Source organism: Thalassophryne amazonica, chromosome 19, assembly GCF_902500255.1.
Source record: "Thalassophryne amazonica chromosome 19, fThaAma1.1, whole genome shotgun sequence".
Taxonomy (NCBI): Eukaryota; Metazoa; Chordata; class Actinopteri; order Batrachoidiformes; family Batrachoididae; genus Thalassophryne; species Thalassophryne amazonica.
This window is the reverse complement of record NC_047121.1, coordinates 29285464-29309889: the sequence shown is the minus strand read 5'-3', so window position 1 is coordinate 29309889 and position 24426 is coordinate 29285464. Positions and strand designations below refer to the sequence as shown.

General features: G+C 43.4%; 1 protein-coding gene across 1 annotated transcript; it reads left to right on the top strand.

Annotated features, from left to right (window-relative positions):
* Window positions 1-5843: 5843 nt before the first annotated feature.
* On the top strand, window positions 5844-22829 carry LOC117500904 (b(0,+)-type amino acid transporter 1-like). Its single transcript, XM_034159691.1, has 4 exons — window positions 5844-6664; window positions 9546-9679; window positions 18293-18422; window positions 22673-22829. Exons 1-4 carry the CDS (start codon window positions 5948-5950, stop codon window positions 22799-22801), a joined length of 1110 nt encoding a protein of 369 aa, XP_034015582.1. The 5' UTR covers window positions 5844-5947; the 3' UTR covers window positions 22802-22829.
* Window positions 22830-24426: the final 1597 nt, after the last annotated feature.

The following is a 24426-nucleotide window of genomic DNA, read 5'->3' as shown; positions in this document are numbered from 1 at the left end:
GTCTCCCGCCGTCCCAGGGCAACACCACCATCCTCACGATAGTGGACCGATTCTCCAAGGCGGCCCACTTCGTGGCCCTCCCGAAGCTCCCGACGGCCCAGGAGACAGCGGACCTCCTGGTTCACCACGTCGTCCGGCTGCATGGGATCCCAACAGACATTGTCTCAGATCGCGGTCCCCAGTTCTCCTCGCACGTCTGGAGGAGCTTCTGCCGGGAACTGGGGGCCACGGTGAGTCTCTCATCCGGGTACCATCCCCAGACCAACGGGCAAGCAGAACGGGCCAACCAGGAGATGGAGCAGGCCCTGCGTTGCGTGACAGCCGCGCACCCGGCGGCCTGGAGTACCCATCTGGCCTGGATCGAGTATGCCCATAACAGCGGCCTCTCCCCTTTCGAGGTATGTCCGGGGTACCAACCACCTTTGTTTCCAGTGGTTGAGGGAGAGGTCGGTGTGCCCTCGGTCCAGGCCCACCTACGGAAGTGCCGTCGGGTGTGGCGTGCCGCCCGTTCTGCCTTGCTGAGGGCCCGGATAAGGTCAAAGGCCCATGCAGACCGTCGGCGGACCCCGGCCCCTGCGTATCGGCCAGGGCAGGAGGTGTGGTTGTCGACAAAGGACATCCCCCTCAAAGTGGACTCCCCCAAGTTACAGGACCGTTACATCGGTCCCTTCAAAATCCAGAAGGTCATCAGTCCAGCCGCAGTGAGGCTTCAGCTGCCGGCCTCACTGCGGATCCATCCTGTATTTCACGTGTCCCGAATCAAACCACATCACACCTCACCCCTCTGTACTCCGGGTCCGGCACCGCCTCCTGCCCGGATCATCGATGGCGAGCCGGCTTGGACTGTGCGCCGGCTTTTGGATGTCCGTAGGATGGGCCGGGGCTTCCAGTATTTGGTGGACTGGGAGGGGTACGGACCTGAAGAACGCTCCTGGGTGAAGAGGAGCTTCATTCTGGACCCGGCCCTCCTGGCCGATTTCTACCGCCGCCACCCGGACAAGCCTGGTCGGGCGCCAGGAGGCGCCTGTTGAGGGGGGGGGTCCTGTTGTGTGGGCTGCTGAAGAGGAGGTACTGCTGGCCCACCACCACCAGAGGGCACCCTGCCTGGAGTGCAGGCTCCAGGCACCAGAGGGCGCTGCCGCCTCACAGGAGCAGCCGGGGTGACAGCTGACACTCATCACCTGTGACAGCTGTCACCACTCATCTGATCTGCATCGGTATATCAGCAAGACGTCATCTCCACCTCTTTGCCGAGATATCGTTCTACCTGAAAGGTAATATCCTCAGCCTGACTGCTTGATAGAAAGCCTTTTTGTTGTGATTTTTGTGAGTGATAACAGACTTTTTCTCCAACGAGAGGTGGAGGTAGCTTCCCTGCCGTGCAGATTGCTGGGTGCAGACGCACCCACGTTTAATTGTGTTTTTGTTCCTCGCCAGCAGTACCAGGTCCGACACGCGGAGGCAGTGGCCACCTGGGAGTTCGGGACTTGGCGGCTCCAGTATTCCCGGAGTCTGGTGGCGGAGGAAATCGTGTGGTTCCGGTTCTGCTTTGGACAGGCGTCTCCTATCTTCGAGCCTGCCCACACGACACCTTGTAATTTGACCTTTGATCTATTGTGTAATCTGTTGTGTTTGTTGTGCACGTTCGCAACAGTAAAGTGTTATTTGACCTATTCCATTGTCCGTTCATTTGCGCCCCCTGTTGTGGGTCCGTGTACTTACACTTTCCCAACAGTCATACTTAGTTATCACATTACAGGATAACATATGTCACATGTCAAAGAATCCAATGGACATCGACATTGTTTGACCTTTACTTTGGAGACCAAACATTCAACACAGTCAAACCTATTCCATTTATTAATCCTATTAGCTCAACCAATAATTTGCACCACCTTTTACCAAAACTGGAGCAACTTCAACTTTTGACCCCTGTACAAACTGAAACTGACCTTTGTCACCATTCTTGCTGTTTTGGTGTGTGTTTCATGATTTGATAAATTCCTCTGTAAATATTCTCTTATCTGCTGCACTAAATAATGACAAGAGGCAAAACTCTGAATGGAGCTGGCTGGTTCCCTCCTCCTCCTATGCTACTGTGCTCATTTTTATGCATGTTTATTTTTCACCACATAAAATTCTAGTCATAAATAGTTAAGTATTTTTTCACTGACATGCATAATTAAACCAGAATGGCAAATAAAAAATAAATTCCCCCACTTCCTGTGTGTGACGTCACTACCTGGCAGATTGCTGTCCGGTGTCACAGACCGAACTGTCCCCCCGATGACACGGTTGACGGATTAACACCTCGTTTCTGCTTCAAACTACACTCTAGTCATCATCTATCTCAGCAACAGATATCTGAAGCTTTTGTACAACAATTATTTCCACATAAATTCAGCATTATTTCAACATAAAAGGCAGCGGAGGTAAACGAGCTGCTAGCTGATGTGTTCACTGCGCGTCGGACATTTCAAAGCGTCACGGAATTTTGCCTCAATTCTGCTTAAAACTGACTTTAGAATGATTTAAGAGGTTTGACCGTTATCATCTGATGGTGAATAATCCCATTAATCTATTTAATTGCTTTGGGTGAAGAGACTCCGTTTCAGACATGCTGCTATGGTCCGAAACAACGCATGCGCAGATGCAAAAGGCAGACCAATTTTTAGAGGCGGATCATTCGGTCTGCGACACTGGCTTTGCTAATGTGTACCTGCCTCCTTTTCCGCCTGAGCAGAGGAGGCGGAGAATGAATGGATTGGATGTTTAATGTCTGCTAAAATGGCCTTTGAACTCTGTATGGCTCTGATCTTGTACACGACTGGTGCTGTTGAGGTGATTTTCTGTCCAAATGATTTTCTGGCACTGATTAACAATTTTACCAAGCCTGGTTTGGTGTGTCAAGCTAAGATTACCAAACCATCAGATCATAGCAAAGGTTATTGAGCAAAATAAGCCAGAAATAAAAGATTTTCAGAAATGATCTGTCAACATGACCCCTTCAACGTTCTCAAAAAAAAAAAAAAAAAAAATAGTCTCTGGTTGGCCTTTTTACAGATGGAGTCAGTGTTTGCCTCAAAGATGAATTTATCATCCAAGACAGTGCCCATGTACTTGTACTAGCTGACTGTCTCCATTGCTGTGCCATTGATGAGAGTTAATGCAGTGATTGAAGGGTTACGGTGGAGAACAGTCAGGTTTGTCTGAGAGATATCAAGTTGTAAATATGAGTCCTTACACCATCTAATAAAATGGTCCAAGACTGACATTGGCCTCCAGCAGTCATTGGTGTAGAGGTGGTAACAAAACACGGCCCTTGGGTGATCCTGTGGAACACATGAGGGACTGAGACGAAGTGATGTTGACACGGGTTCTCTGTGACCTCACCGTTAAAAACTTGATCTGCCAAAGTCAAAGGTTGTTTAAGTCTGTGAGCTGGAATATGGGGCTGCATACAGTTGAAAGCTGAGGAAAAGTTGTCAAAGTGTAAACACGCCTGTGTCGTCTTGTCTGCCAGATGTCTAGCAACAAAGGTCAAAGATGTTGCTATGGCATCCTCAGCCTCCCTTGGTTGGCTGGGAAGTAAATAGTGGGTCAATCATACCCTGTGTCATGGACAGTGAACTCTTATTCACAATACGTTCAAAACCTTTCATCACCAGAGAACTCAATGCCATGTGGCGGGAATCATTCAGCACCTTTGAATCAGAAACAGATTCAGAATAACCTTTATTCACCAAATATCTACAAGAATACAAGGAATTTGACTTCGGTTTGAACTGTACTCTCTCTATACAAGCATGTATAAATATACGCTAAACACTAAATAATTCACAGTAGTAATGTGCAAATAAAGTAAAATGTGCAGTGAAAAATGTGTGCAAAAGAGAAACAGACAAACAGATTGAAGTCATACATGAGGTACATGAATTAATTAGTGAGTTTTTAGCAGGTTAAATTCTTCATCAGTGTGATGGCCTGTGGAAAGAAACTGTTAGTGCGTCTGGTTGTTCTAATGTACAGAGCTCTGTAATGTCGACCAACGTCAGACGGAGTTTTAACAGTGTGTGTCCAGGGTGTGAGGTGTCTGCAGACATGTTACCAGCTCGCTTCTTGGTCCTGGACCAGTATAAGTCCTGGATGGAGGGCAGGCTGGCTCCAATGATTTTTTTTTTTCTACAGACCTGACAGTCTGTGCCTGTCATGGTTGGAGGCAGAGGGAAATGGAGATACACAGGACAGACTGGATGATGGATGTGTAGAAGATGATGAGCAGTTCCTAGGGCAGGTTGAACCTGCTGAGCTGTCTGAGGAAGTACATCCTCTGCTGTGCCTTTTTCTTGATGGGTCTATGTGGGAGGTTCACTTCAGATCCCAGGAGATGGTGGATCCCAGGAACCAGGCAGTGTTCACAGTAGACACAGTGTTGTTGAGGATGAGGGAGGTGGGGTGCCTTGAGCAGGTTCAGCTCTGACCACACCAGAGGACCAACTGTTCCACCTCCTGTCTGTATGCAGCCTCATCACCATCTTGGATGAGGCCAATGATGCCGGGGGTATGTGACCCATCCAGCTGATTTTTATTAGAACACCAATCTCTCTAAGGCCATTGCTGATCATCTGCAATCTTCAGGAGTTTAAAAGAGGGGTTCCCTGAGGTGCAGTCGTTGGTATAGAGTAAGAAGAGCAGTGGGGAGAGTACACACCCCTGAGGGGCACCAGCGCTGATTGTCCATGTGTTGGATGTGATACCCTCCAACCTCACCTGGTGTGTCCTCTCAGTCAGGAAGTTGGAGATCCACTGACAGGTGGCAGCTGGCACAGAGAAGTTGGAGAGTTTTTGGTGGAGAATATTGGGGGTGTTGAACGCCGAGCTGAAATCCATGAATCTTGGAACCTTGGCCAATGGAACAACTAGGTTATTTCAATAACATTGGAAGGTTTTTGTGTAATAGAGAGCTGGAAATGTTTTAAGCAGTCAGCCACTGTCAGTAGTCAGTCATGCTTGTCTGCTCTGGAGTTCTTCAGATGTCCATTTCATTACCCTGAATCTAACTACACTCTGACTCACCCTGTGCTGGAGCTTTGGCCAATCAGAAGCCCTATCTAAAGCATTGGGCAACCACAGGATATGAATTACACTAAAGTAAAAAACAAGTACAAGACAAAATGGTAAACAAACACAGAGCTACCGGGAAACCTCTCAGTCTGATGTCCACTCACAGTGTTTCACATGCACAAAACTTTTTGACGAACTCCACGGACATCAACTGACAAGGAACGCATTTAACACATTTCCTTCATCAGTCATGGTGTGACAGGTGCTTTAGAGTCAGTGAATGAGAGTCATACGGGTGGAGATTTGGCTCAACTGTTAAAGAATATATTGGAAGTAAATTCATTATGGGTCATTAGAAAGATTTTGCACAGTGAGGAAAAAAGAAATCAACAGAGAAGTACAGAAAAAGATGCATCAATTTTCACAGACAATCCTTTTATAATCAAATCGGATCGAATCAGGAGGTGCCCAGAGATCCTCACCCTTAATATTTACTTCAGAGGACATTTATACGGAGTTTACAAAGGAGAGCAGCTGTAAAGATATTACTGTGAGTAAAAACGAGATAATTCCTCAAACGATGGCTAGGAGCCAAGAAGTTGAGAGGACCCAAGGTCAAGATAAGAGACTGTAACAGGCTGTACTTTATCACAACAACGATCAAGAAAAGGTGTCATTGAGGATGATTCATTGCTTGATTGTTTGAGTTAATAATAAATCGAAGTAGTTAAAGCAAACTGATGAACATATGTTTGCTTACTGAATACTGCCCTGTATTCAGTCAAAGTTTTGCAGAACTCGTGGAGTCTTCAGTTCGTCCTTGCACATCAGAAAGCTGACTTTAACAATCATCTGTCTTCAATATCTGCCTCAGCTGTCTGCAATGGAGGAAAAGGAACCTCAGCATCTCAAAATCAGACGGGAAATTGGATTGCTTGGTGGTGTGTCCTTGGTTTCAGGAACTATGATCGGCTCTGGTATCTTCATGTCTCCTCAGTTTGTTCTGGCCTACATAGGAAGTCCTGGGGCGAGTTTAGTGATCTGGGCTGTCTCAGGAGTTGTAGCTATGTTTACAGCATTGTCCTACACCGAGTTTGGGATGATTTTTTCTGAATCTGGTGGGGAGTTCATCTACCTACTGAAGATTTACGGCTCATGTCCTGCTTTCTTTACAGCATTCACTTTTGTCCTGGTTGTCAAACCGTTCGGTCTTGCAGCACTGTCGATCGCCATTGCTGAATATGCCACAGCACCATTTTACCGAGGCTGTGACCCTCCTCAGCTGGTGGTGAAATGTGTTGCTGCAGTTCTTCTAATGGTTGTTGCCATAATCAACATCTTGAACGTGCGTATTGCCATCAGAATCCAGGTAGTCTTCCTTGTAGCCAAGGTTCTAATGCTGACGGCCATTGTTTTGGGAGGCATCGCAGAGCTCATACAGAGCAGAACCATCATCGTGGAAAATCTAAAAGTTGAGAATTCCTTTAAAGGGACTCAGTACTCAGTAAGTGGTCTAGGGATGGCTTTTTATCAAGGACTCTGGTCTTACGCCGGCTGGTACAACTTGAACTACGTCATTGAGGAGCTGAAAAGACCAGAGGTGAGATTGTTGGACAGTTAATTGTGATTCAGGAGAATGTGTTGATGCCCAGGAGGATGAGACATCAGCTTACATGAAAGTTAAAAACTTTCTATTTATCAGCCAGAGGGGCCTATGCCTTCTAACATTCTTATGTTATAATAACCATGTTTCTTCTTGCATGATTAGACATTTGTTATAAACTAAAAGAACATTTTAACAGTTTGTAAACTGCATAATATTAATACAACCTTTATGAGTTGCTTAGAATTGTTTATAACAATATGCGATTTCGCAAAAGGCAGTACTACAGTGATTTATTGGAAAAAATAAACATTAAAGGTCCTTGAAAGCTCTTAAATGAAATCATCAAAAAGAAAAAAGCTGTCAAAGATTATCCAACAAATTTTTGCACAAATACTGATTCAACTGTTCAGGAAAAGAAAACTATAGTAGATCATTTTAATGATTATTTTGCTAATGTGGGGACAAATTTAGCAAACTCGATTGCGCCTTCTATTATGCATTCTTGGGATAACAGTACAACAAGAAATAACCTTTCAGATTCAATGTTTATCAAAGAAACTGATGAATATGAAATAATTGACATAGTTCATAAACTAAACAGGAAAAAATCTACTGATTGCGATAATTTTGATATGTTCTTGGTAAAAAATATTAATGATTGTGTCGCTAAGCCTTTAACTTATATTTGTAATTTGTCATTAATGACTGGGAGATTTCCTTCCAAAATGAAAATAGCTATAGTAGTACCGCTGTTCAAATCTGGTGACAAACATGTTTTTTCAAACTACAGGCCAGACTCACTGTTACCTCAGTTTCAAAAATTCTGGAAAAGGTATTCATTAAGAGGTTAGATGATTTTATATCCAAACATCACATACTAAACGAGCAGCAGTATGGATTTAGAAAAAAATCGTACTACTTCATTGGCGGTAATTGATTTTGTGGAACATATTACGAATGCAGTTGAAAACAAGCAATATACTGTAGAGGGATTTTTTTTTTTTTTTTTTTTTTTTTTTTACTTACAGAAAGCATTTGATACCATAGATCACACCTTATTATTGAATAGGTTATGGAAGTATGATATCAGAGGATTAGTTCACAATTGGATAGCAAGTTATCTGCACAATCAATATCAATGTGTTCATATTGGTGGGATAAATTTAGAAGAGGGCACAGTCCTTGGGCCTTTGTTGTTTCTTTTATATATTAATGACATATGTTTGGTTTCTAAGTTTGTGAGCTGCATTTTATTTGCTGATGATACAACTGTGTTTTGTAGTGGGGATCCTTTGGGACAGGTTCTGGACATGATGGAGAGGGAACTACAGATGTTCAAAGAATAGTTTGATTCAAATAAATTATCGCTTCATTTTGGTAAAACAAAATGTTTCATATTTGGAAAAAACCCAGCAATTTATGTAGAAATTTACTAGTACATGATATTGAAACTGAACTTGCAAATGAAACTAAATTTCTTGGGGTTTTCACTGATGATAAATTGAGTTGGAAAACACATATAAATTATGTTAAATCAAAAATGTCAAAAGCCATTGCCATTTTGTATAAATTTCAAGACTTCCTCCCCCAACACTCATTAGTTACCCTATATCATTCAGTACTTGTCCCGTACATGACCCGCTGTATTGAAGTTTGGGGAACCACCTACAAAACAAATACAAATTCAGTATTTTTACTACAAAAGAAAGCCATAGGAATTATTAAACTAATAAACCAATAATGAACCATATCATGAGCCAACAAATCCATTGTTTCTCAGTTTACACATTTTAAAATTTTGGGACCTGAATGATTATAGCATAATACTAATAATAATAGCATAAAAATGTTTAAAGTAAAAAATAAACTTTTACCACATGTCCAAGACCTGTTCAAAATGATGGACTCGAGTTATAATTTGCGAGGAACACTATTATTTAAAAAATCAAAGATTTGAACCACTGTAAAAAGTCACAGTATTTCTGTTAGAGGTGTTAAAATTTGGAATTTGTGCCCAGATAACATAAAATCACCTGGTAACGTAGTTGGCTTTAAAAGGCTCTACAAAAATCATTTAATTACCTGTTATAGCATGATAAATTAGGTTTATTGATTTTGTATTGTTTTGGGTTTGAGCATGGTGCACTGATGTTTGCTTGTTTTTGTTTTTGAATTTTAATTCAGTGATTAATTTATATTTTGTATTTGTTATCACGGGTATATGTGTATTTTTATATACATATGTATACTTTTTTTTTTTTGGTTAAAGGGGTGGGCGTTGTTGGATTGTTTTCATTATAAGTTAACTTTGTTATTTTTGGTCTGTGTGAGCCAAATAAATTCATTCATTCAATATTAGAAAGCTTTTTTCCTGCTTCAGCAAATATCTGCTAAGATACTGTCTACCTAATTTACTATCTGCCAGTAGAGTGATGTACTGTAGAACATATATTGGTAGACTAAGGTTTGATTCCTCCTGACACTCCTTGTCCTTGTCTTCTTGGACAAGACACTTCATCTACATTGTCCCCGTCCTATCAGCTTTAAAAGAATAGTGACCTTGGCTGGGGTAGTAACTTGAGTTGGGCTGGTGTCCCGTCCACTGGTAATCACAGATTCTCATCTGTAGGACTTACTTCTACCAGAGTGGTCAGTCCAACACACAGCCAGTTGAATGCCATGGTACAAATTATCAGCAGGGAATGTTCAGCAAATGAGGGTCTCTTTTTATTTAAATTATGAGTTTATCCAGGGGAGAATTTTAGCCACAGCTGGGTGGGAGAGTTTCTGGTTGTTGTTGCGACCATTCAAATAGTATAAAGAACCCCCCCCCCCCCAAAAAAAAAAATCTGATGATGTGTTTTTGTTGTCTCAGGTTAATCTTCCCAGAGCTCTTGTGATAGCTGTTTCCATGGTAACAGGTCTGTACCTGATGGTGAACATCAGCTACCTGACCGTGATGACCCCTAAGGAGCTCATGTCCTCCACAGCAGTTGCAGTTACTTGGGGGTAAATAAATAAATATTAAAATATCTTAAATTTGATAAAGTCTTTATGGGCAGCACAGTGGCTTAGTGGTTAGCACTGTTACCTCACAGGAAGAAGGTTGTGGGATTGATTCCCACCTGTAGCCTTTCTGTGTGAAGTTTGTATGTTCTCCGTGTGTGTGTGTGTGTGTGGGTTCTCTCCGGGTGCTCCGGCTTCCTCCCACATCCAAAGACATGCAGGTTAGGTGTACTGGAAAGTTTAATTTGTCCGTAGGTGTGCATGTGGGTGTGAATGTGTTTGTTTGTCTTTATGTGGCCCTGCGACAGACTGGTGTCCTGTCCAGGATGAATCCCACCTCAATCCCTGTGACTGTTGGGATAGGCCTAAAAACAGGTGAAAAGGCGATAACTTTTCATGTGAAGCCTCATTGAATTGTTCCTCCCCTCGTGCGCACGGCAGCTGACTGCCTGCTGAATGCTGTCCGGAGTGGCGGCAACAATATGGCCACAAATCTCGAGCAGCCCGCACACTTACCCCGTTCACAGCCACTGACATGACGCACAGCACACACACACACACACACAAGCAAAAGTTGAGCGGCACTGGCGTGATCTTTGCTGGCACAAGGATTTGCACGTGAATACCACGCAACACTCTCACGGATGTTGAGCGCCACTGGCGCGGCTGAAATGGCGGCACGTTTGTGCACACAGTGCTCACGATGGATGTGGACAAATACATTGTTATAATGTGATAGAGGCTGTGAAAATTCCCCCAACTTCAGGCAAAAAAAGCACTGAAAATAATAATAATTTTAAAAAACAAAATAAATAAATAAAAAACAAGAAGAAAAGTGGGAACAGCCACTCACAGACTGGCACAATGATGTTGTCCAGGAGCTGCATCTCTTAAGTTCCATTGACATCCTTACAGACAATAAAAATTAAAACAACATATCCGGATCCACCTCGTCCACATTGTCCGTACAGGTCACGCCTGCTGTCCCTGTGTACACGAGGACCACCACCGGCCAGCGCAAGTGAGCAAAGTTTGCATTGTACATGTCCAGCAAAAAGATACAGCTGCATCAGTGTCATCAGTCTTGGGTTTAATCATTATGAATGACGCAGGTGCATTATTCTTTTTCACTGCCATCACTGGCACCACGTCAATCACTGCAGCCACGATTTGCAGCCTCAAAACAGAGTCTGTGTCAGATGTAGACCTGCTGTCCCAGTCAGAAGCAGTAGCCTCCTCCTTATGCCTTTACAAAAGTAGCCTATGTGGCCTTTCCTCATACAATAGTGACACTGCTGTTCCCTGTAAAATCAGTCTCTTTCCTTGTGGTTTGATCTGCCACATCTGAAGCATTTGTCTCCCCCTTGTGGTGAAGGGACAGACACTGCATGCACCCTCACAGATGTTTTCAAGTGCTGAGATTCTCTCAGTACTAGAGGTGGGCAATACCGGGAATTTTGGTATTGATCTGATACCAAGTAAATACAGGCCCAGTATTGCCGATATCGATACCGATACTTTTCCATATTTAAGCTTCATAGATCCAAAGGATCCAAAAGACCTAGAATAGAATTTTGCCAAACATTGTACGTGACAACAGAATACTTTATTATCACTATAAACATTTTTGTTTAAAAAAATATCACTCAACACAACTTAAAACAAAATCTCCTGAGGTAGAGGGCTAACAAACCACAATACGAAGATGCGCTGCTCCATGTTGTGTGACTCAGCGTACCGCTGCTCTTACAGACAGAGAGTAGACTTTGATCAGTGCAGTCTGTGCGTGAGGGAGAGAAAAAAAGCTTGAGTATTGATCTTTTTACACGGCGATCGTTCAATATCAATACCAGCGTTGGTATCGATATTATCGATATTAGGTTCGATCTGCCCAACTCTACTCAGTACAGCTTCCATTGACATCGCTGTGTCTACAGCACACTGGAATGTTAATGCTTCATCACTTAGTAATTTTCTCTGAATGTTTTCATTATTTAGAACGCACACGAGTCTATCACGCAAAGCATTGTGTAAATAAATGCCAAATTCACAGTGTTCTGACAGTTTCTTTATAACAGCCATGCTGTGCCACACTCTCCCCTGCTTCCTGGTTACATTTATGAAAATAAAACCTCTCCGCTATTACCCTGGATCTCGGAGAGAAGTGGTCACTTAGTGTTTTTGTTAGGTCCTCACACACTCTCACGAGCGCCACTAGCTTAGCTTATGGCAAGCTAAAAATTTACCAGTAATAAACTTTACCAGTAATAAAGTTACGAAGATAACTGAAGAGTAGCCATAATAAATATTTAAGAAAGTTAAAGTTTATGACCAACTTCGCCTGTTATCACTCAAGCACATTGTAAACATTGACACAATGGAGTTTGAAGAGTTCAGAAAGATACCATTGGAATGGTTTGATTACCATTTACAGTTGGCAATGAAAAAGTTGGGTATTAACTGAAGCGACACACTCTGTGTGTTGTCGCTCCAACGAGAGCGGCACGCTGAGCAGGGTGGCGAAAGTAGTCCGGCGAGCTCAATCTGTGGGCGCAAGCTATCCCACAATGCCAAAATAGCAGAGATGCTGGTCCAATGACAGCGGCACTCTGAGCAGGGTGAGGTCCTCATACAGTTTAATTCCTGGTTTCTCAGGAGCTAACAAACTGCATAACAGCCGATATGTTGTCAAAAATACAGCAACTTTCTTTGCAGCTGGGACTTCATTGACATCAATGAAATGTTCAAACCTCTCGATATACGTTGACCATTGTTCCGTGGACTCCTCGAAAGCAACAATATGACCAATGAGAGCAGCCACCTCTTGTTTCGTTCCCCCTCTGATAGCATGGTCCTGGGCGCTAAACACAGTGAGTCCTTCATCCTCCAACGACAGCAGTGGGTAACTTGACTCGCCACCAGTTTTGTTATGACTTCACTAGTCTCACTAATGTGATATTATCATCACCTATAGCATAGCGATGCACTGAGTCAAAGACTGACCACATTTCAGGTGCGTTTCAACCCTGTTTTATTTGATGGTGAAAACAAACATGACCACTGATGCAATAGAGCATCCCCTGCTGGTGTGGAGGAATAATGGCATTATTACCAATACATCACAATTTGCAATGCCACAAAATTAAAGGACTGAATTTACCCATATGATTGCATTTTTTCAGAAGAAAATTCTGTCTTTTTTATGTAATTAGGTAATCCTTTACGTGCCCAGTGTCAGTGGCAGATATTTGTTTAACTCTCTGGGGCCGACACCGTTGTATACGACGGCTGAGACCATGTTTTACTAAATTATAAATAACTTTTTAATGATATGAGATAGAAACTTTTTTTTTTTTTTTTTTTGCTGAAAAGTTAACTCTGCGGACTTTCAAGCCAGCCATCCACCATCTTTGTACTCCTCATAGAAGCTGTGTGATGACATACGCAATGTGAGTGTCCAATTGGAATTGGTTCACCGTCACATGGGTTTCAAATATCCAGTCGTAGGGCAGAGCAGTCTCACGTGGTATCCCAAAGATCATTTGTAGAAGAAATGTGTTACTCTCTGGCATGTGAATGCTGTTTGAAGAGCCCCCTGGCTGCTGGCTCCATGCGTAAAAGTGCAGCATTGCGCATATGAATGAAGGTGATCACCGTAAGAAGGCCTCATACAACCTCATGTGGTCAACCAAGAGTGTCCCTGGGAGAAATGATTCGCTACTTGGCCTGGAATATTGTTGAATAAGCCTCTCTCACTCTCACTCGTGAAGTGCCATTTACGCATATGAATGAAGGGGGGGGTGTGAAGAGAGGCTGTTTACAGTGCAGGAACACATTCCAAGAGACAGTCAAACTCCATGGAAGTAAAAATGTTGTGTGGGCCGCTGAAGAGGAGGTACTGCTGGCCCACCACCACAGGGCACCCTGCCTGAAGTGCGGGCTTCAGGCACGAGAGGGCGCCGGAGCAACCGGGAGTGGCAGCTGTCACTCATCAACAACACCAGCTGTCACTCATCTTCATCAACCACATCTCCATAAGAGCTGGGCAGCATCTTCACCTCACTGCCGAGAAATCGTCTACCGAACAGGTAACACTCTCAGCCGTGTCTGTGCTGAATGCACTTATTATTGTCTTTTGAAACCTTTGCAGGAGTACCTGTCATCTTCAGTCCGCTGGGAGCTGGGTTTTGGACATAAGAGAGTGACGGACTTCACTCCTCTTTCCAAACCAGAGAAGTAACAGTCGGTTTCTCCACGTTTCTGTGTTTTTGTGTCGGAGGTGGAGATTCTCCCACAAAAGGAGAAATCTAATTGTTCTGAACTGTTTGCTGGGTGTTCAAGCTCCCACCATCACCTCTCTGTTCTTCCTGCCAGCAGTACCCGATCTGACAGCCGGAGGCAGTGGCCACTTGGGGACCCAGCGCTTGGTGGCTCCTGGGTGCTTCAGATCTGGTGGAAGTGGAAGACGTGTGGGATCCGGCTCTTTTCTGGGCGGGCATCTTCTATCCTCGAGCCTGCCAACACGACACCGTGACTAATTGACTGTTAATCTCTATTGTGTTGTCCGTTGCTCTGTTGTGCACATTCACAACATTAAATTGTTATATTTTGGCTTATTCCATTGTCCGTTCATTTGCGCCCCCTGTTGTGGGTCCGTGTCCCTACACTTTCACAACAGGATTTCTCGGCCAGCGTCATGGATCCCGAGGGGCGTCAACCATTGCTTGAACCGCCAATGGAGACACAGGGTGCACAGGTGTCGGCAGGAGGCGTGTTAAGTGAGCTGCAGCACATCTTAACCACCTTCACTGCTCGGTTGGATTTAGTAACCGAGCAGAACGTCATACTCAATCGGAGGATGGAGGCTCTCACCACCCAGGTGGAAGCGCGCACACAGGGCGCTGCTGCAGCACCTCCTCTCGCTGACCGAGCACAAAATACAGACATTCCAGTGGTGATTCAACGAACCCCCTATCCCCTGAAGCATACATAAGCCCACCGGAACCGTACGGAGGCTGTGTCGAGACGTGCGCAGACTTCTTAATGCAGTGTTCGCTCGTCTTTGCACAACGTCCCGTCATGTATGCGTCAGATGCTAGCCAGGTGGCTTATGTCATTAATTTGCTTCGAGGAGAGGCACGCGCCTGGGCTACGGCGCTCTGGGAGCAAAATTCACGGCTCCTAACGACATATACTGGGTTTGTGAGGGAGTTTAAACAAGTGTTTCATCATCCCAATAGAGGCAAGACCGCTTCAACCGTGCTGCTGTCAATGAGACAGGGACGTCGGAGTGCAGCCGAGTATGCAGTCGACTTCCGCATCGCGGCTGCGAGGTCCGGCTGGAATAACGTTGCACTCCGCGCCGCCTTCGTAAACGGACTGTCTCTGGTCCTGAAGGAGCACCTGCTGGCTAAGGATGAGCCGCGGGATTTTGATGGGCTTGTCGACCTGGTTATACAGTTAGACAACCAGTTAGAAGAACACCGTTGGGAGCGGGGCGAAGGGCATGGCCAGGCACGAGCCGTCCCTCTTCCTTCCGGGTCCGAAAGGGTGCCGCCGTCCCCACGCTCCACAGTCGGAGAGCTCCGTGGAGTTACAGCTCCCCCTGCTGACGAAGCTATGGACACGAGCAGGGCTAAAGTAAAATCAAATGACAGACAACGGAGGCTGGCTCGCGGAGAATGTTTTTTCTGTGGCTCTCAGGAGCACATACAAAGGAACTGCCCCAAACGGTTAAACTTCAACGCCCGCCCTTAGAGACTGGGTTAAGGGTGGGCCATAACATACACGCGGGGAGATCCCGTAGATCTGCACGCATCCCAGTGAGGATCCTGAGTGGGGATCTTACCCTTCACGCTCCAGCACTGGTGGACATGGGGTCTGAAGGGAATCTGCTGGACAGCAGATGGGCCAGGGAGGTAGGGCTCCCTCTAGTGGCTCTACCTTCCCCATTGAAGGTGCCATAGATGGCACCCTTCTCCCATTAATCACACACCAGACACCTCCTGTGACTTTGGTGGTGTCTGGAAATCACAGGGAGGAGATTGTGTTCTATGTAACACCTTCTACCTCCCAAGTGATTTTGGGATTTCCATGGATGTTAAAGCACAATCCCTGGATTGATTGGCCGTCTGGGGTAGTGACGCAGTGGAGTGACACCTGCCACCGGGAATGTTTAGGATCCTCGGTTCCGCCCGGTGTGACAGCTAATGAGGAGGTTAAAGTCCCTGTTCTGCTAGCTGCTTGGCGTTGACTGTAAACAATCGACTTTTCAAGCTCAGAGTCCGTCCGTCTCGTTGTCAATCACAGCATACACCCTCCCACAACACACCTGTTCACCATTTTACACATTCCACATGAAACGACACAAAAACACCTCATTCCAAATGTAAACAAACCCTTGCTTCCAGCTGTCGCTGTGCTTTCGCACGTGTCATGTTGATGCGTCACGTCCGACATGTTGGACTTGCGCGTGTCACTAAAAGGCTGTTAAAGTCATCTGCGCTCTGATTACTGTTACAACGGCAGCCAGCTGTTCACTGGCATTAACTAACTAACAAGCTGGCATCATGGCGGACAAAACAAGGTCAGTATTAAATTAATCCTTTTTCCCACACTCTCTCCTGTGACCGTGTTACAGTGCACATTTAGTTTGGATTTTACTTGTGTGCATGTGAGCGAGACATGCTTTGTCTGCTTTATTCCATCATTGTGCTGTCGGTGAGAGCCTTCTTTCACATGGGCAGCGCGCAGCTAATCTGGCAGGAATATGAAACATTAGATAACTAGAAGCACTCGGAGAGCGCAAACCTCTGCCAAGGCCAAAGGGTCACTGATGTCACGTGGAATACCCTTTGGCAAAGAGACTTATTCCACGTCGTTTCACGCATCTACCGTCATGTTTCAGATTCAGTGGTTAAACCCTTAGATCTTCAGAAAATGTATTTATAAAGAGAAAGTGCATGAACTACACAAGTTTTTTTTATTTCTAATAAGTTTATTCAATGAGGAGAAACAAATGCTAAATTATTGTTGTGTCGTAACTTAATTTTTGTTCAGCCTTTGTGACCCGTCTTCATGAAGTAGGTGCAAAAATGTTGAAATTGGCCCTATCCTGCAATGATAAAGAATCCTTAAAAAATTACTGGATCTGGATCATGTTCCGGATCATTACCAAAATTTAATGACTTCTAAGTTAGGCCAAGATACACTCCTGGTAAAAATTTCATTGAAATCCGTGGAGGATTTTTTTTTTTTTTTTTTTGAGTAATCCTGTTAACAAACAAACCAACCAACCAACCAACCAACAAACAAACGGATGTGAGTGAAAACATAACCTCCTTGGCGGAGGTAATTAACACCTTTCACTGGACTGGATTCACTGGATACAAACAGTTTTTTTTGGGTTTTTTTAACCATTGCTGTGACTGGAAAATGTCACATGACTGCTGTCTGATTCCAAGAATTCACCACAAGGCAACTCTGGATTATACAAATGTTGGAAAAAGGACAAATTTGATGGTGAGTCTCCAAGAACTTAATGTACCAATTTATATTTGTAAATTTATACATTAAAACGTTCCAGGCGAGGTGCTTCAGAAAGGTCGGTAGTGAGAAAAAAAAAAAAAAAACTTACATAAAAAGTCCAAACTGAATATGCATGGGCATGACGCATCAATGTGACACGTGCTTTCGGTGATAGCCCTTTCTTTCCAAAGTCCACTTCAAGACATAAGCCAAACTGGCTCTGAATGGGGGAAGCCCATGTGACATCACAGAAATCAGTTTCCTGCGGGTTACAAATTCCTTATTTTTTTCTGAATACTCAGCTTATTTGACATTTCATGTATTTCATGTAAATGCAGTCCATTACCATTTACCAAAAGTATGCCCTTTATTTGCCGATTCTGTCATTTCTGTCGACTCTTTTTTTGTTTTTTTAATTCTTTGCTCCTGTTATTCGTCGTCTCTCTGACGCTTTGTGCTGAGGACACAGTTCTTGTATCCTGGAGGTTTTGGACTCTTCCCCAGTTTTTATTTATTTATTTATTTTTTGAACAGTAATTGCTCGCTGGCAAATAAAGCATTTCTTTCTACACTTCTTTTTTATCTGCTCCCCCAGCGATGTTTTGGGGAACCAGCGATAACTGAAGTAATCATGATTAAATTTGTTGAAAATTTCACCTCGATGTCAATCTTTCAATGGTTTTTCAAAACTCCCAAAAACTAAAGAAAGGAACTGTGCCCTTAGCCTAAAACCACAACAAAAGCTGCTTCCGCTTCAAATTTTTACCCCCGGGTTCCATCCGGGTGCTCCGGTTTCCTCCCACATCTGAAGACATGCAGGTGGATTGGAAACTTTAAATTGTGTGTGCGGGTGTGAATGTGTTTGTTTGTCTATATGTGGCCCTGCGACAGACTGGCGTCCTGCCCTATGACTGGTGGGATAGGCTCCAGCCCCCTCTGACTCTTAATTGGAGTAAGCAGGTATAGAAAATGAATGGATGGTTGAAGATGAGTGAATGACTGAGTGTGTGTTGTGTCGTATTGTTTTAAAGGTTTTTGAAACAAAGAGCTTTACAAATGCAGGTCGTTTAATACGTGATTTTTCCACAGATATAAGGTGTTCGGAAGCTGGGGTTGGATCATGTCTGTGGCTGCAGCTTTGTCTGGTTTTGGTTCGCTGAACGGGAGTTTCTTTAGTGGTCCTCGTATATTCTTTGTCACAGCAAGAGAAGGACACATGGTGAGGATGTTAAATCCTTCTGAAACATGAATAGTTTATTAATTAATTTATTATTTATTTATGTTCATCACAAGCACCGCAGACATATTTTAACACGTGTCAAATTCACAAATTTGTGATAAATGGTAAAGAAAATTGCCATGTCAGAGGTTCATATTACTGACCACATTTTTCTAATTTTGTTCTATACTTATGAACGTGATTATGTTTTTATTTAGTGGTTGTTGATTTGTGAGCAGTTAGACAAAAAGAGTCTTTACAGTGCATTCTGAAAGTATTCACAGCGCTTCACTTTTCCACCTTTTGTTATGTTACAGCCCTATTCCAAAATGGATGAAATTATTTTTTTCCTCAAAATTCTACACACAATACCCCATGATGACAATATAAAAAAAGTTTTTTGAGATTTTTGTAAATTTAATGAATAAATCACGTGTATGTAAGTATTCACAGCCTTTGCCACGTAGCTTAAAATTGAGCTGAGGGCCTAGTTCAAAAACAATGAATTCTAACTGCTGATTTGCATTGCATTTGTCATGAACAAGCCATTATTTTATTTAGCACCATCTAGATTTATCTGTGAGTTGCCGATAATCTCTTTGACAGGTACTGAAAATTTCATGAAAAAAGTCCACACGGTTCCAGAGATATGCACAAAATGTACCCAAAAATAGCACATTTTTCATAAATTTTGTGTGACATTGATATTTAGCATTATCATTTAAAGTTGAAATAACCTTGTATTTTGTCCGTTAGTTTGTTTGTGCTTCATACTAACACACAGTAATACATTTTTGTAAAGGTAGAAATATTATTTCCTAGAAAAAACATCATGTTTCTAAAGCAAGGTAAAACTGTTGCAAGCGTAACGCTGAAAATAAGTCCTTGATTTATTTGTGTCAAAACCTTAGCTATATCTCCTACTCTGCTTCAATAGAATAATTATACTCATATTACTTGTTCAATAATACCAGGAACTAATGGACAGAATTTCTTTGTTTCAAGCTTCTGCAGACTAAAGAAGATACCTCCAACTGTTGTCGCAAGCGTTACGCTCTAGCACATTATAGTATATATGCACTGACAATTTCTAGCAATGACTGAACCGAGACCAATAGAAATATTGAAACTCTGATATATATATATAAAACCATATCTAAAATGATAACATTTCACAAAAAAAGACCACTTTTAAATTTTGATGGTTATGTCACACTTTGGATTCATTTTTTTTTAACTAGGCCTCAGGTGCTTCCTGTTTCCACGGATCATCCTTGAGAAATTTCTACAGCTTAACTGGAGTCCACCTGGAGTAACTTCAGTTGATTGGGCATGATTTGGAAAGGCACACACCTGTCTACATATAAGGTCCCACAGTTGACAGTGCATGTCAGAGCACAAACCAAGCATGAAGTCAAAGGAATTATCTGTAGACCACCGCGATAGGATAGTGGTACGGCACAAATTTGGGGAAGGGTACAGAAACATTTCTGCTGATTTGAAGGTCTCAATGAGCACAGTGACCTCCATCATCTGTAAATGGAAGAAGTTCGGATCCACCAGGACTATTCCTAGAGCTGGCCGCATGTCTAAACTGAGCGACTGAGGGAGAAGGACCTTAGTCAGGGAGGTGACCAAGAGCCCAATGGTCACTCTGTCAACGCTCCAGCATTCCTCTGTGGAGAGAGGAGAACCTTCCAGAAGGGCAACCATGTCTGTACCAATCCACCAATCAGGCCTGTATGGTAGAGTGGCCAGATGAAAGCCACTCCTTAGTAAAAGGCACATGGCAGCCCACCTGGAGTTTGCCAAAAGGCACCTGAAGGACTCTCAGACCATCAGAAACAAAATTATCTGGCCTGATGAGACAAAGATTGAACTCTTTGGTGTGAATGCCAAGTGTCATGTTTGGAGGAACCCAGGCACCAGTGAAGCATGGTGGTGGCAGCATCATGCTGTGGGGATGATTTTCAGCAGTAAGAACTGGGAGACTAACCAGGATTGAGGGAAAGATAAATGCAGCAATGTACAGAGACATCCTGGATGAAAACCTGCTCCAGAGCGCTCTTGAACTCATACTGGGGCGACTGTTCATCTTTCAGCAGGACAATGACACTAAGCACACAGCCAAGATATCAGAGTGGCTTCAGGACAACTCTGTGAATGTCCTTGAGTGGCCCAGCCAGAGCCCAGACCTGAATCTGATTGAACATCTCTGGAGAGATCTGAAAATGTCTGTGCACCGACACTCTCCATCCAACCTGATGGAGGTTGAGAGGTGCTGCAAAGAGGAATGAACAAAACAGCCCAAAGATAGGTGCACCAAGCTTGTGGGATCATATTCAAGAAGACTTGAGGCTGTAATTGCTGCCAAAGGTGCATCAACAAAGTATTGAACAAAGAGTGTGAATACTTACACTTGATTTCTTAGTTTTTTATTTTTAATAAATTTGCAAAAATTTAAAATGGGGACATAATGGGGTGCTGTGAGTTGAATTTTGAGGGGGAAAAATGAATTTACTCCATTTTCGAATAAGGCTGTAACATAACAAAAGGATGCACTGTACAGAAATCCTGGGTCTCACGTGTGTGTGTGTGTGTGTGTGTGTGTGTGTGTGTGTGTGTGTGTGTGTGTGTGGGTGTGTGTGTGTGTGTGGGTGTGTGTGTGTGTGTGTGTGTGTGTGTGTGTGTGGTGTGTGTGTGTGTGTGTGTGAATGAATAAATGAATAGGTGAATGCAAGAGGGAATCACTGTGAAGTGGTTTGAGCTTCTGATTCAGATGGAAAAGCGCAATATAAACGCAGTCCATTAGCCATTTTTAAAGAGGTGATTTCCGGAAGCATCATCAGTTAAGATATTCTGAAATTTAACAAGCTCATCACATCTCACAGAAAGCATCGTACGAACCCACAGAACCTGCAACAGGAAAGAAAAACTGTGATTGGCTCTGTATACTGATGGAGGATTGCAATTTAACAAATTCAGCACTATTCTGAAAATGTTTTGGGTATATATGTTGTTGAACATAAAACACTAAGAATATAACAATTAATCACAAACTTTGTAACTATAAAATAAGACCACTTTCACCTTTAAAAATGCAACCATTTGTTGTAGTAAAGCTGGATTCTTTTTGTTGATGTCACCTGCATTTTTGATAAAAGTAGTTGTATTTTACGATGTTTTTAAAAAAAAATCACTTTATTAATCAATAATCTTCAGCAACTCTCTTCCATGTTTTCACATATCAGCTAACGCAACCACAGATTTTTAACTTTTTGAGTTAGTTGTGTATTTCTTTATATATTTACATACACAACTAAAACCTGTAACTTGGTAATTTGAACAATTCTTTAAGGACAGAAAATAAAAAATCGTCCAATTTAGTCTATTTTATACCTGTTTACAGTCACAGCTCAACTATTTGTAACTTTAATGTTTTTTGTTGTTGTTTGTGTTGGGAAAGTGTCGTAACACGGACCCACACCAGGGGGCGCAAATGAACGGACAATGGATAAGAAAAGGAGTAACAATTTAATGTTGTGAAAGAACACAACGGAATACAAACAAGAATAATAATGCCAATTATACACAGGAGGACTGTGGGCAGGCTTGAAGATAGGAGACCTCGGATGAACGAAGAGCCGGGGCCCACACCGCTTCCACCACCAACGGCCTGAAGAACACCGAAGCCGCCAAGCCCTGAGTCCCCAGGTGGTCTCTGTCCTCCGTTGTCGGCCCTGGTACTGCTGGCAGACAAGAAACAGAAGGTGGTGAGTGTGAGTCCTCACACCCAGCAACCTTTACAATTAATTCCTCCGGGAGGGATAACCTCCACCTCCAGGTACGTCTTTACTCGTGCAGCTCCCGTTTGTCCCTCTTCTGGGTCTTCACGGGCATGCGACTGCACACAGAACAATATTAGATAATCAGTAATCACAGCAGAGAAGATTACCTCTAGTCGTAGAAGATTTCTCGGCGAGGAGGTGGAGTTGCCGTCCGGCCTTTATGGTGATGGTGATGAGATGAATGAGTGACAGCTGGTGCTGAGGATGAGTGACAGCTGTCACTCCCAGTGGCTCTGGCGCCCTCTTGTGCTTGAAGCCCGCACTCCAAGCAGGGCGCCATCTGGTGGTGGTGGGCCAGCAGTACCTCCTCTTCAGCGGCCCACACAACAGTTTGTTTTCTATGAGAATCTGTTTACACTGTCTGAAGAGCAGACAAGGTTCACTCAGTTGTTCTTTTTGCAGCCAGATATTCTGGCCATGGCTCACGTCCACAGATTGACTCCGTCTCCAGCACTGATCTTCAATACATCCATCGGCCTGCTCCTGCTGGCCTCTGGAGACTTCCAGAGTATTGTCAACTACTTCAGGTGAAGGCTGAGTCCACGATGCTCACCACACATCAACATTTCTTCTTTTTTAACAAACGTTTTAACAAACGCCCCATGAGTACCAGTTATGTGCATCCCTATATATATATATATATATATATGTGTGTGTGTGTGTAAACTGAACAAACAGCTGTGGTAATGGTTGAGGAAAAACAAACTGTAAACAGAAAAAACAATATTCCAAAAGGTAAAACTATGCAGTCTATTTTTTTGTATAGATTTATAGTTTAAAAAAGAAAAGTACAAACAAAACAAAAACAAGAAAAAATTTACAAGCACGCACCACAAGAGGGCAGATGGGTCACACCAGCCAACCTATTCTCACAACAAACATGGAGATTGTCATCCTGAGAATCCTGATTTCTCTCTTCGATACAGTCTCACGTCTTCTGCGATCCTCTGGACTCAGGACCCGAAGTCTCTTTGTTGGATGGGAGCTGCCGCCATCTTGGATTACTTTTGGGAACATCCTGATTGTGTTTTGGGGTCATCTAACGAACCTAAAAAAGTTGGTTTGGTTTAGTCCTGGGGGGGTGCAAAGGTAGTGGTCGTATGTGGTATGTGCTCAAACACTGTGTTGATGGCATGGCTGTGAAAGTTCTACCTGACGATGTTGGCAGCTTTTGGGCCACAATTTTATCAAGCACACCCGTTTGCTTGGGGGATCTTGAAAAAAAAGCTTTTGAAGTCAGAAAGGTTAGAAAAGTAGATCCTTACTTCGCATATGTGAGAGGTGGCCTGTGGCATGATCAGGTGGAGCTGATGTGCGTAGCAGTGGATGTAGTGAACGTTGGGGTACAAGTCTTGTATGTTCCTCTGAATGCCTGCAGTGGCTCCTTTCATCACGCTGGCTCTGTCATATGCCTGACAAATGAGCTTACTTTTCTGATCCTCAGGAAAAATGACAGCAAGATGCTCTTTCAGTGCTGTGGAGATGGACACTGCTGTAGCTGACTGCATGGTGATGAACTCAAAAAGCTTTCCTGCAAGTTGTTTCTCAGATCAATGTAGCGCAGTACAAGCGCAAGTTGTGACTGAGTGGCAATATCCATGGTTTCATCTACCTGAATGGATAAAAACTCACTGCATACAGTTTAGCAGCTGATTTTGCACCATTTTTGAGGTCCCCTTGAATACTGTGGCGTTCTCTAGGTGCTCTTTCAACACCCCGTCAAGAGAGGCAACGAAGTCCACCAAGCCACAGAAAATCCCAGGATTGTCTGAGCTCTCGCTGTCATCATGGCCTCTTAAAGAATGTATTGTAAGTAAATTCATTATTGATAATTACAAAGATTTTGCATTGCAAAGTACTAAGTAGTCACACAGTGAGGAAGAAAGAAATCAGCAGAGAGGGAGAGAAAAGAGATGCATCAGTTTTCACATACAATCCTTTTATAATCAAATCGTAACCAGATAGAATCATGAGGTGCCTCGAGATCCACACACTTAATGTTGATTTCAGAGGACATTTTGTACAGAGTTCACAAAGGAGAGCAGCTGTAAAGGTAAATATGTTACAGGGAGTAAAAAGCAGATAATTCCTCAAACGATGGCTCGGAGCCAAGAAGTTGAAAGGACCCAAGATCAAGATAAGAGACTGAAACAGGC